This window comes from Ramularia collo-cygni, assembly GCF_900074925.1.
Source record: "Ramularia collo-cygni strain URUG2 genome assembly, contig: RCC_scaffold19, whole genome shotgun sequence".
Taxonomy (NCBI): Eukaryota; Fungi; Ascomycota; class Dothideomycetes; order Mycosphaerellales; family Mycosphaerellaceae; genus Ramularia; species Ramularia collo-cygni.
Window position 1 is genome coordinate 522,712 of NW_019716273.1, and position 13,521 is coordinate 536,232.

The window sequence follows — 13,521 nt, forward strand, 5'->3', positions numbered from 1 at the left end:
AAGTTAATTATCTAGAGATGTGTCTCTATCTCCTAAGAAGAGATTTTACCCTATATAGAGTTATATAACCTTATAGCTACTTAGCTCTCTGTTATGTTAGATGTACAGCTATTCTATAACTGCACTTTCTAACACTCCCGCTTCTACTACTACTTATAGCGTATACGTCGGGCCTCCTATCGGCTTTTATTAAAAATAAGAAGTATGTTAGACGGGACATAATTAACGAAGACGAATGCAACTTTCCTAGCTAATACACTTCTTATAAACCTATCGTAGATTCTCTAAAGTATAAGGACATTTAACTATTTAAGATTAAGTACTTATAGCGAGAAGACGAGCATATATTTATTATAATCTTAACCCTTCGGCTTATAAAAGGCTTCCGGAACTAAGGTCTCGCGTACGTTGTCCCGTTTTCGAGTTAGAATAGYAGCTTACCCTCTATAGTCCGAAGTATRCGTTCTACGAGCGGGATAATAATCTTTCCTTCTACCCGATCCTTTATATCCTTGCTCTTATCCTCGCGGACCGGGCTTTCTAAAGTCTATAGATAACGGACGCTCGGGACCTTTACTCTTTTAACGTAAGTAACGAACGTAGCCTATAGGCTATACCGCTCGAGTAGAAACCGGAAATGCTTTAGATACCCCTTTTTCGAAGTTCAAACGCGAGCTATCGGGTATAGAAATACTCTAAAGCTCGCTTATCGAACGCGCGACTTAGTAAAGCGCTAGGTTTTAAAGACCCTTTCCGCTTCTACTAGATTCGACGCGGAGCTAGGGAAGCGATTAAYRGTAAGCTTAGGACACGGGTAGAGGAAACGGAGGGAATATACCGCTAATCCTCTATAGCTCGGATAAYAGCTACGGTACGCAACCGTACGATAGGCTATAGTAGGTTAGATATATACGACAAGTTTTAYACGAACTAAATAGTTACGAGCGAYATAGAGTCCGCTTTCCTTAGTATAGCGTCCTAAGACTAGGTACTAAATCTCGCCGGTTACCTTAGTTTAACCCGCGATCCCCGTATATYRGAAATYGTTAAAAGCCTAACTTAGAGAGATATCGATAGTTAACTAGCCGTCCGCTCTCTCTATAAGGAAGTCGCCTCGTTATAACAAAATCTAATCTAAGTCTATAGTACCCTAAAACGAGTATATAACGCTAGTACCGGGGAGCCTTTATCTATTACTCGGAAGAAACTATTAGCGGTAAGAAAGAGGACGGGAAGGGAGATGTTAGTAGTAAGATAGAGCGAGCATTTTACATCGGTCGGTATAAGTAAGATTTACCGGTAGAGGACGGGGTAAAACGTGCCTTCTTAACCGCTATAGCAACTAAAGTCTTATMAATTTAACGAACGCTCTCGGCTCGTAGAAATCCTCTATAGGAACGACGACGTTACTAAATTCGCGCTAGTAGATGTCGTTAAACGGCGAGTAGTAGCCTTAACTACGATAATAGGTCTATACTAACGTAAATAAGTAGCCCGGTAGCGAGGAGTTTATACATTTTCCGAGGACGCCGATATAGAACTAGAACCTAGTACCGACCGTCTCGACGGTAATTAATGCCCGTAGTGCCTCTACGACATAATGCTTTTAATAAAGTAGAGGCAGTTTCGTTATATCTAGTTAAGGAGTCTACGGAACTACATCGAAGGTGTTTATTTTAGAGACCGACTTACTACGCTAGATCCTATATTAATTTCTAGCAACACCTCTATATACGATTGCCCTTTTACTCGTTATAGACTTACCTTTAGCGGCGAAGATTATCTTAAAAACCACCTTGCTTCTACGTATAATCTCTTCTACTCGGCGAATAAGAAGGTAGTAGATTAGTAACAAGTATGTACTTTTTATTAGGCTCTTTGCTTCTAATAGCACCTCTGCTCGTCCTATTAAGGCAAAAAGGGCAAGCATCCGAGGCTAGTACGGCTTTCTTTTTTTCTTTTAATTTTAAGACCTTATAACGTGCTAACTATAGGAACAAACAGGTAAAGCCCTCCCTAGGAATGCAAGTCCTCCAATCTTTACAGCTACATATTTTATTGTCTATGTATCTGCATAGTTTATAAAATGCAAGTGCGTAATAAGTAACCGTACTTCCTGTCTAACGACAAAACTGTACTACTAGTTATCCGACCTATCTATATGTCTATCTACGCAGCTTAAGCGAAACTGATAAAAGGAAGAATAAAGGAAGTATTATAGTTACAAGATATTCTAGACCAGGAATCCAACTGCTGGACGCTGGTTCAATACCGATATGCTTCTCTCGGATGGGTAGACCCTAAGCTCCCAGAGACTGTCTCGGGGTGGTCTTCTCCTAATATCCTTGTCATGCCTTTAACGGCTCGTAACTGCAGCTCCTCGGCCTCCTTCCACCGCCCTTGATTGCGGTACGTCGCGGCGAGATTGACCATGCTGGTCAGCGTGTCGGCATGATCGGGCCCCAGCGCCGCCTGCCTCATCTCCATCACCTTCATCTGTAACTCCTCTGCCTCCTTCCATCGCCCTAGATCCCGCACTATACCTCCCAGCATCGCTGTGCTGTCTATTGTTCGCTCGTCCTCCTCGCCGAATGTAGTCGCTCTTACTTGCAAAGAAGCTACCGCCATCTTCTCTGCTTGCGCCCACTGGCCCTTCAGCTGGGCATACCATGCCGCGTTGTACATGACCGCCGCCCAGTCCGACACACCCTCCGTGCTTGACGGTTCGCACCTTGTTGCGGCTTCTGCATGCGGGAAAAGGACCTGACACCTCGCCCAGTTCTCGTAGCCGCCAGTCGGAAGGGACTGATTAAGGCGGTAGAGGAAGGAATCTTGAAACTGCTCGTATCTGCTGCGATCTTCTAGCCACATTTGCATCGCATCCTGCACCAGCCGATGCATCTCCCAGCTCGACCGATCCGTCGTAGCCGAGATGAACGAGAAGTTGCGCAGCATCGTGACGTCGTCTTCAAAGCCACTGTCGACTCCCTCAACGTCATCGTTGCCTCGTACCAGGATCTCCGGGATGGCTTGCCGATCGCAGAAGCTCATTACCGACAAAAGGTCGGCCGCTGACCGTCTCGTCTCTGCAATATGCTCGAACGAGATCTGCCACGTCACCAGGATCGAGCTGCTCGCTTTGTCGTACTCTCGGTCCGGAAATCGCTCGTCGCGCCGTAGGAGACTCGCCCTCGATCTGCTGCTCTGTTCGRGCTCCTGGAGATATTGCTCTACCGAGCACCGTGGCCTCCTCTCGTGAATGTACGCCGCCGCCTGCGCCATCGCGAGCGGCAGGAAATCGAGCGCCGCTGCTAGCTGCTCATAGCTTCCACCTTCCTCCACACCTAGCTTCTTCTCGAGCAGTGCCCGCGCATACCTGTTCTCCATCGGCGACACCTCAATCATCTGGCTGCCAGGCACCAGTCGGCGTGCCGCGCTCTTGCCACGCGTCGTGATCAGGACAGACCCGTGTTCGCATGCTGGTATGTAATCGATCAGTCGTCTCGACTGCCCGTCCTCGGCGGAGCCCGGCGGTGTGAGTAGAAAGCTGGCATCATCTACATTGTCCAGCACCATCACCCATCTGCCTTTCTTCGCATCGCGGAGCCAGTTACGAAATAGCTCGAAGACGTTCGCCTTCGGATCGCGCCTGCCATAGATCTTCGTCTCGTCGGCGATGTCCCGTACGCTCTGCTCGAAGCGCGCCGCCGTGCCCGCATACAGCCACAGCACCCATGTCTGCGGCGACTGTACACGCACGCCTCGCACGTACTCGACGGCGAGCTGGGTCTTGCTGTGTACTTGTCTCAGCGTGTGTCTGTTTAAGGGTGAGGTATGCCGGACCCTGCCCCTCCCAGCCCTACGAGCGCTACCCTCGCTCCCGGCCCCGATAGCTTGTTCGAAATCTCGTCGCGAATCGCGGGCCGGTCGATATAGTCCGGGTCGTGGACGAAGGGTACGGTCGAAGAAGGGCTCGGCGGCATCTCCACGCGTTCTGACGGGCATGGAGATTAGTGTTTTGTGCGGTTTGCCAGGCGGGTTCCTTACCAGGCGGGAGGTGGATCATCGTCGTGACTGGCGCGTTGGCCACACCGATGCCGATGCCGCCGACGATCCGCTCGAACGATACTGTCGCACTCCCCTGCGCCATGGTTGTGTCGTGATCATACGGATCGCACAGGAGAAGGTCAGTGGTGGACAAGGCTGTGGCTGCGTCACGCTGCAGGTGGCGCATCCGCGTGCAGACTTAGCCACTGTCACTTCTGGCATTCGCGGCTGACATTGCTCGACTTCCATCTTTCCCTCGAGTAGTACCCCGCCCCAAACAATTCAATCATGGCCGATCCTTTTAGCATTGCGGTGGGAGTTGTTGGTATCGTTGTTCCGGCTTTACACGGTACGCGCGTCCTTATCAACGATGTGAAGCGGATCACCAACGCGCCAGAAACGATTCAAGCCCTTCGAGTGGATCTCCATTCTGCGGTCCTGGCCCTCGAGTCTCTCAAAGCCATACCAGAGCCTGAGTGGCATTCGCTCGGCTTGGCGTTGGCAGAGCAGTTGAAGGATGCAGTGAAGACCTGCGGATCGGCCTGTGACAACTTCCGGAACGATTTGCAGCGATGGACCCGTCGGTCGCGCGACGGAGACCTGTCATGGCGAGACCGCGCTAATGTCGGGTTCTTCAAGGAGAGGCAAATCAGGGCCATGTCGGAGCATCTGCAGAGCTGCAAACTTGCTTGCTCCTCAGTAGCCGGGATGGGAACACTGTCTGTCCATACATCCTCGGTCTGGGACCATCCTGCGAGAGCTGACGTCGCGCAGGTATTCCTCTCTGAGGACGGGTCATATGACGGAGGAGCTTAAGAATACAATTGCCACCAGTCGTACCGACTTGGATGTTGTCGCAAGACGGAGCGATGGCGAGATCGCACAGGTCAGCCAGTCTCTCACGGAGCTGACCGTGACAGACACTAGCCTAGCAAGTGATGACGAAGAGGATGATAGAATCAGTGCGGAGGCACAATTGTCGGAGCAAAAGGTCGCACTAGAAGTATGCCAAGCCTTGTTTGCTCGGCTGCAGTCGATGCTCCAGGATGAAAAGATTGAGAAGCTCGGTGCAAGAGCAGAGGGGACTACGAATGTGTCTTTTGCATCCATCACAGGCGGGTTCGGTATCGGGGTCAGCCACGCTCCTATTAGTAATGTGACCTTTGGTAGTCCTCATACCAATGGGTCAGCATCCTCGTAAAGCGAGGCATGCAAAAGAGATGCAATCTGGATCTAGGTGGAGAACGATGATCGCACAGCGCACATGAAGCACGAGAGAAACATTCCATCGTAGTGCTGTCTCATGTTTTAACTCAATTTATTGATAACAAGGTGAATGCTAAATTAGAGGGCTGTCTTTCGAAGCAATTGCCATCTCTATCTATCATACATCCCCCGAGCACCCACATCCCATCATTAAGCAAATTGTCACAGCTGCAGGACTAAGCAGTAGTCTGAGAGTCCCATAGCTGCGATCTGAGCCTCTGCCTCTTCCGCTTCGCTCCCGCGTGACCGACCCGGCTTCTTCGTACTCTCCCCGGATTTCTTTCTCGCTTTGTTCAGCTCTCTTTCATTGCGCTTGCTCTGCGCCTCCACAATATCTTCGTATCGCATGATCTTAGCCTTACCGACAACGGTCGTCTTCGTCGTTTGTCTGATTGTCTTTTCGTTGTTTTGCTCGAACAGCACCCGATTTTCGTCTAATAAGAGGGCACGCTCAGCAAAAGCACCCTCCGCTGCGTTGGCCAACTTCTGGATACAGAGTTTAGAGTCTTCATCAAGTGGACTAATGCTACCTTCCACTCGACATCGTAGCTTGCTTAAGAATGTTGCAGTGGTAGGGGTCTCAAGTGGAAGGCTGAGGTCATCAACTCTCGATTCGCTTTGCACGACGCTATGCGAAGAGGGTGGCTCCAGCACTGGCCTTGGCATATCACCTAGAACTCTGTCGGGGTTGAATGGGAAAAGACCAGCCTTTGCCCAACCTGAGCGAACGTTTCGTAATGTGACAGCAACCTGACGTGCGCGGCTATACAGGAGAGTGAAGTGTTGCTTGCTTATCGCATTCGATCCCTGACGGTACAATAATTCAACCTGCTCACGATATGCTGTCTTTAGAGGTCCAAACACACCGATATCGCACGGCTGCAGCTTGTGCGAGGTATGTGAAGGCAGGCGACCTAAGATGATGTTGTGTTCGAAGCAGTAAGTCAGGATTTCAAGCGATTCGTGAGTACCGAAACCGTCACTGATCAGCACTCGAGGACTACCATTCGCGCACTCACGTGTCTGAGGATCAAACACATTCTTGATCCAGTAGAGGCTGATTTCTGAGTTCGTATACCCAGTCTTTGAGCATGCGAAATGCCATCCCGGCGTAGGATGTACTGTCCACGTGCTCCGATGCGCCACAGCCGGCCATATAATTAGTGGGTCGAGACATTTCCCATCAGCAGAGATACATTCAATTGCTGTGATTAGTGTTCGCTGAACGCCTGCACCTCTATGCTTTCTCAAGTCGTTACTGCCTACAAGAACCTTGAGAGAATTTAGTACACTGAGTAGGACTCCCGTCTCGTCCATGTTGTAGACGTTTTCCTGAAGAATCGCTGGGTGATGCAGCTCCTGCCCGATCACAGAAAACCATTCTGCTACCTTTTCATAGATGTTGACCTCGTGTCGATCCCATGCTATTGCTTTTGACCTTTGAGCTYGCAGCTCTGGGTGACGTTTGTAGAAGCCTTGCTGCCAGTTTTWCCCAGGAAGCTTAATGTCGTCGTCTTCACTATAGGCTTGGAATGCGGAAGACCTCTGCCGTCGAATCACTTGTGCTAGTGAACGAAGAAATTTCACTGGTACCGGACGATTGGCGCTGGACATGCGTAGGAGAAATTTCACAAGAGCTTTCTCCTCTCTTGGAGCGAGATACTGCTGCTTGATGGCATTCTCTCTCCTGGTCGGCCGTCCACGCAGACGATACCACAGCGTGGTGGGAGGAAGGAAGCTAAGATGAAGGGGAGTATGAGGAGCGGTGCCAGTCGTGCCATCACCATGCTTTGTGAGGATACAACGTGGCGCCTTGCGCACACGCACTGGCGGCATGATGGTTGAGGTCGAAGAGTTCACTGTGTGACCATCAAGTCGAGTTGGGAGGGGCAGGTCGTTTCAGAAGGGGAAGAGGGGTGGCGAGCTCGTCACGAACAACACCCCTCGAGCTATTTTGGGACGCGACACATGGACCGTCATGAAACGCCGCCATCGTGTTCCAGGTTCTCTGGCAGGCGTTTCCCGAAAGGATCCGTTGGCGCCATTTCGGAATCCCGCAATCTGGAACTGGTTCCTGGTTTTCTGCTTCTGATTCTTTTGACAGCGAGCTTTCCTAGCGCAAGGCGATGCTGTCTCACGTGACGCCAAGACTTTTCGACTCTGTGGACATGCCACTGAAGGCAAGCGAGGTCTTGAGTGCCAGGTTGTAGCAACAGCCTTTGGCGCTCACATGTCGCACGACATGCTGACGTTCGGTGCGATTCGTTCTGACAAATCAGCAGCATCGWAACTGTACGCCTCCAGCAATGACTCCGATATTTGGCGGCGTGCGCAGCGCCACTGCTCCCACACTCAATCCTGTCGCCCGGCCAAGCGCTGTCACGAGATGCATCAAACGTAGGATGGCAGATCACGACTGACATGCAGCGCGGGCTACTGTATACCAGGTTCACGGGAGAGGGAGCCTCAGACATATAGCACGCCGATGGCGCTCCAGCACTTGCGGAATGCCCTTCGCGTACACCAGTATCAGCTGGAGGAGCACGCACCTGAAGCACGGCACCGAAGACAGTTCAGTTTAGCATCGGCAGCATCATCGGTCAATCTGCAGTATCGGCGACTTTCTTAGTGGCAGTCCGTCCTCGATCGGCTATAAGTGGACGACATCGGGGCATCTCTTGGGTATATTCGAACCTATCGACACAGTCCAGACTGTTTGCAACCTGGCATCGACCGTCAGTGTTGATTCCTCGATTGGTGAATGAATGCGCATCCTAGACACCGGCTTCTGGGAGGAGCTTCGATTTGCTGTTGACATGCAATGTATGCTAGTGTGCATATTTTCAACAGCTGTGCTGTCGCTACTTGGGCTCTTTGATTCTTTAAAGTGAAGCAATGGTTTATTTTGTGGGCACAAAGCATGGATACAGTCAACTCATATTTGGCCTCAGCGGGGCTTCGAAAGCTTGAAAACGAATTTGTCTGCCTTCAAGAGCGTGTTCGCGGACTTGAATCCGGACATTGCGAGATAGGACCTCCAGGACCCAAGGGCGACCCTGGACACGCTGGTGAGAGGGGACTACAAGGAGAACGGGGACGGGATGGGCGAGATGGACGAGACGGAAGAGATGGCGAGAAAGGCTCACGAGGGAAACCGGGCCGAGATGGGACAGAAGGCCAGAATGGCCTATCAGGGCGGGATGGCATGAATGGCACTCAAGGCCCACAGGGTTTCCAGGGCCTACAAGGCATGCAAGGCGTTCAAGGTCGACAGGGAGAGCGGGGAGAGCAGGGAGAGCAGGGAGAGCAGGGAGAGCAGGGAGAAACCGGGCGATATGGACTAGCTGAAAGGCCGTGTCTGCTGTGTACAGTCAGATCGCGCTGGTGGCTGGAATACTTTGCATGCCGGCGAAGGCCAATGCCGTCGTGCAGCTGATTCTTGAATATGGATTACAACTTAAGGTCAGCATTTCCCTCAGTTCCGGATGGTAGTGAGTAATTGAGATGTTCGACTCTATGTATTGGCTTGAACGTRTCCCTTCTAGCACGATGTTTACTATACGGAACAACAAAAGATGAAGGGATCAAGAATGGACAGCGCAATAAGTAGCAGTGTGTGTCCGTTCGGACCGTGAAATGAAGTCGCTCGAGAGTTTGGACTAGACTAACCAACTTTTTCTCTATTCAGATTCTGGTCCAAGGCAGATGAAGACCTGCACGCAAGACTTACCAAAAAGAGACTTCTGTGTAGAGTATATGCATATCTTCACGAAGATTGTCTTTTTAGCCTATTGTCTTGGTTGTACCACTTTTGTGTGATTTTCAATTAACAGACTTGTTCGTCGTCAACTCTCTTAAGGGAGAGGACGGACATGAAATAGATCTTCAGCCGCAAGATCTCGGTCAAATTATTCCCCCCCGTTCGAACATCAAAGAGCCAAGACATCACCTGAGTTTCTGATCAGCGCGATCTGCTAGTTGCACTCTCATTACTAACGACTTCGTCCTCGTCGTCGTCAGAGTCGGAAACGTCAAACCATTCGTGTTTCCATATACCAGTCTTATGAAGTGCGTGTCCATCGCTCCGAAGCCATCCAAAAATCATTCGGGTGGCATTCTCCGAGATAACTTCTCTGTTCCGGTTGAAGCTTTTAGGGCGGATAGGGATAAGAGATGCATCGTCACATGCTGATTCTTGCGGGACGCTCTGGAGGCTTAAACTGTTTGTGCGATTATACGAAGGTTGGAATATCTCCTTGTTACCCTCGTATCGCCAAATGACACCTTCGCACCGAAGTTAATAACCGCCGCACGCTTAGTGGACTCGGACCTCGATRTTAGTGTCTTCTATAGGCGTCGTGCCGAATGGTTGCTATTAACACAATGGTAAACGAGCATGGGATCCCGCTTGGGCGAGAAAGAGGAGTCTGCACTCATCTGCTCGCGAAACAACTCCATGTGTCACAAGAGGTACAGATACGCGTTGCTGGATGAAAGACTAGGCCGTTTCCGACCATGCTGCGGAGTTCAGGTCGATTGGTATCTGTCTAAAACGAGCTTCTTGGATTAAGCTTCGATAAAGGCCTAAAGTAAAGATGCCCAGCTACAAGAATGCTACCTTAGGAGCTCGCTCCATGCACAGACGGACGGTTATGTATGGATCGGAGCCCACGAGATAGTCGATCGCTGCCAACGTTCCCTATAGCCACGGGGCAACAGCATTACATTCAATGCTAGGCTCGTAGAATGCGCTTAATAGCATAGGCCTTATGCCCTTGACGTTGCAGCTAAGCGTCAGAAGCCTATCCAAGTTGTAGTCATTGTGCACCCAGTCATGTCGTATGTTGCGACTAGCGCGGTGTGTGGGTTTGGTCGATAAGCGTGAGAGCTCCAGCGTTGTAATTTCAGGACCAGGCAGATTTAGAGTTCTTCCGTTACCCATTGAAGGTAGCAAAAGAACGGCCGCTAACGCAGCGTGACTTTGGTTGATTATGTCACGATCTGTGCAGAATTTGTCCAAATAGTTAATGGCGTTAAGTGATAATGCGGCTGGGCAAAACGAAGGTAGAGCTTCTCCCGCATACCGTACCACAAATTCACGATCCGCTCGATGTTTGATTGACTAAGGTGACATGTATGCCTTGTGCTGGCAGCATATGCGGGCTTCCCAACCCTAGCCTGTCGCTAGAACAGCTGCCTACTAGCGAGCCTCTGGCGGGTCCGCATCTTTAAGGAGAATTTGAGCTTTGCTCTAATCAGAGTTATACCCCTCTAAAGAATCGGCCAACATCGAATGCGCTTGCGTATACGTTATCGAACAGCATTCCGCAATTGTTTCCGCCCAACGAGCTAATAGGACATATATCCAAGCTAACATTAGTATCGGCAGATAATTCTCTTCTTTCTTAAAGGGTGAACTACGAGTCACTTCGTCCGTAGAGTTGCGCGAGAATATTAAACAAGTTGGCGTTTCTATAGCGATCCTAATTCGTAGCGGTTGTCGAAAAGATAGGAGAGTAGACGAACAGTAAGTTTTAACGGAGCTCTAGGTAGTATGGCCGATAGCAAATACGCCCTCTGGATCTTTTACGAGGTTAAGAGTACGTAGTAAGGTTGGGTGTCCTTAAGAGAGGCTTAGTACGAAAAATGCATAGCCTAGAAACTCAGGCTCTCTAACAATCTAGTACCGAAGGCGGGCCCAACTCTAGACGGCCTACTAGCAGGTGGATTAAAATTCATCGTCGGTTAGAGATATTAGATCGCGTATAATAAGGTTTGACGAGAACGACACGTAGTATCGCACTAATAATAAACACGAATGGAAACGCAGAATCCACTATATGTGTGCGAAAGATGTCCTATTCCAGGGGTGCTACGCTTACAAGTACGACGTCATTAGATACCACGTAAAGAGTGTTAAGGGTCTCGACGCGCGCGCTGTACGGGCCGTGAGCTTGCTTTAGATCCCGAGTCCTAACAATAGCATACTTTTCGCCTACCCTATAAAAGGGCGCTTAACGATTGGATTCTACGCCAGCGCGATGCACATACTAGAATACTCACAAATTACATGTAGCGTCTTTAATAACGTCTATCCTAGCGTTACGAGCCACCTAGTATAGCGAGCCGCGACAACAGTTTTTACTTCTTTAACCTACGTCCTACAAGCACAAAGAAGCTTACGACACACGAAACTGTTCTTTAGTAACCCCGGCACCTTCGAGCGAAAGCATAACAGGAAATACCTAGTGTTAATCGTTTAGTCGTTATTAGCGTTAATGCCGCTAATCGCCCCTCTTACGACTTACCTATGTTTAATCGCGTCTCTAACGCTAGTTTTCCATCTCGACGGGTCTAGGTACTATAGCCGCGGTAGGCGTATATATCCTATAGCTAAGGAGTCTATATAAACACACTATTATAGTTTCYGAGAGTTTCTCCGTTAAGACAAGGGCTATTCTTAGTTCGCATTAAATTTAGCGTACGTATATATACTTACGTAGTCGGGTAATAACCGTTATCTTATAAGGACGCTATTCTTTACCGAGACGTCTAGCTCCGTCGCCTCGATATAAGTCGTAGTACTCTTCTCGATACTTCTATAACTACGTTACTACCGCGTAGTAGTATATGTTCTTCTTATAATTTGTAGCACATTAAGGCTTAGCGAGCCCGTGCTACCCTCTCCTACTATATATAATAGCGCGGTCTATAGATAGTTTAGCTATAACTAAATCTAAAGATAGGTACGAGGCTAGAATAGGCCCTAACTATAAGTATATTACTAAACACGCTCGAGTAAGTTCTACGATACTTAGTCGGTAGCTATAGGATGCGTTAACTTCTATAGCGAACCTATTAGTCGTATAGTACTAGAGTAGTAGTAGGTAGAGATCTAGGGACCTAAGAAGAAGTAATAAAGGCCCTTATATTAGWTTCGCTACTATTTATCCGTAGGGTTATACCGTTGTTTATAACATCGACTCGTTAGATATAGTTAACGTCCTAAAAGTAGTAGACTTCCTCGCCCGTCCTCGCGTTCTAAAGCCGTACTATCTAGTACGCGGACGCTAATACTACGACCTCCCCGTCTAGAGAAAAGGCTACCGCCGTAATATAATTATCGTGCCCTTCGAGCTTCTATATCTCCTCGCCCGTCTTCGCGTTCTATAGCCGTACCGTCTTATCGTCTAACGCCGATACTATAACCTTATACTTATATAATCTAAAGCGAACTATAGTTAAGAGTAGGTATATAGAGTAACGTCCCTCCCTACGGGTCGAAAAACCCTCTATACCGAATAAGATTAATAGTTAAGGCAGTTTAAACCTTTACTATATAATTTTATAAAATATGCTCCTTAAAAAAGTATTCTTCGAATATTTCGCCCTATAGGACTTAGCTATTATAAGCCTATTACTATAGTCTGGTATCGCCGCTAATAGAGTCGCTAATAGTAGCCTTACTAGCTTCGAGTTTATACCCTTACTCTATTACCTCCGCTAATATATATTTAGATCGTAGGGTATAATACGAAAGCATGCCTCTTAAGGTCTATACCTCTTACTTTTCGAGGTGTTTAGCCTTTAGATACGTGCGCTATAAATTCATCTACGCCGAGGTAGAAGCTAGGCCCTAGCGAGAGTAACGTCTATCCCTAGGTCGCGGGACACCCCGCGTCGCGGGACATAATCGTAGTTTTCTTAGAATACTATTTTCTACGCCTATCTCTCGGCCTTTACCTTACTTATAAACTTCTTCTCCGACCCTTTACGAGCCCTTCCCGGCTACTTTAGTCTTTAATAGCGCATCTTACGATTATCTCTAGGTAGTAGAAGTGTATAGTCTTCTTAAGGCCGAACCTTCGTAGTAATATAACGATAATATATAGATACGTAGRCGACCGAAACACTATCTATTAGATAGCTTAATACGTAGACTATCGTTTTATACTAATATTCGAGTCGAGGAAGGTCTAGGTAATACTATTATAAAAATAGAAGGATAATCGACTAGCGTCCGCTTTAAGTAACTCTCGGGAAGCTCGGGTACTAAGCATCTTACCGAGCGCCGGCTCGGCCGAGGCTACCTTCCCTAATCGAGGTTAGACTACGCGCGTCCCCGATATCGGGCTAGGCTTAGGGATAAGCGTATAGCCCGGCGAGGTTTCCTAATGCTAGAAAGCCGCTCGACTTATAGAAACTAAA

At 48.8% G+C, this 13,521-nt stretch overlaps 3 protein-coding genes; 1 reads left to right on the forward strand and 2 right to left on the reverse strand.

Moving 5' to 3' along the window:
- Positions 1–2,265: 2,265 nt before the first annotated feature.
- RCC_09850 (related to kinesin light chain) lies at positions 2,266–4,150 on the reverse strand (the record flags this gene model as incomplete). XM_023775089.1 has 3 exons in its annotated part: positions 2,266–3,793; positions 3,844–3,994; positions 4,048–4,150. 3 exons carry the CDS (start codon positions 4,148–4,150, stop codon positions 2,266–2,268), a joined length of 1,782 nt encoding a protein of 593 aa, XP_023630857.1.
- A 185-nt stretch (positions 4,151–4,335) lies between these two features.
- Positions 4,336–5,248, forward strand: RCC_09851 (uncharacterized protein; the record flags this gene model as incomplete). XM_023775090.1 has 3 exons in its annotated part: positions 4,336–4,396; positions 4,457–4,766; positions 4,822–5,248. The coding sequence occupies 3 exons, from the start codon at positions 4,336–4,338 to the stop codon at positions 5,246–5,248; spliced, it is 798 nt and encodes a 265-aa protein (XP_023630858.1).
- A 227-nt stretch (positions 5,249–5,475) lies between these two features.
- RCC_09852 (related to transposase) lies at positions 5,476–6,630 on the reverse strand (the record flags this gene model as incomplete). The annotated part of the gene is made up of 1 exon (XM_023775091.1): positions 5,476–6,630. The coding sequence occupies one exon, from the start codon at positions 6,628–6,630 to the stop codon at positions 5,476–5,478; it is 1,155 nt and encodes a 384-aa protein (XP_023630859.1).
- Positions 6,631–13,521: the final 6,891 nt, after the last annotated feature.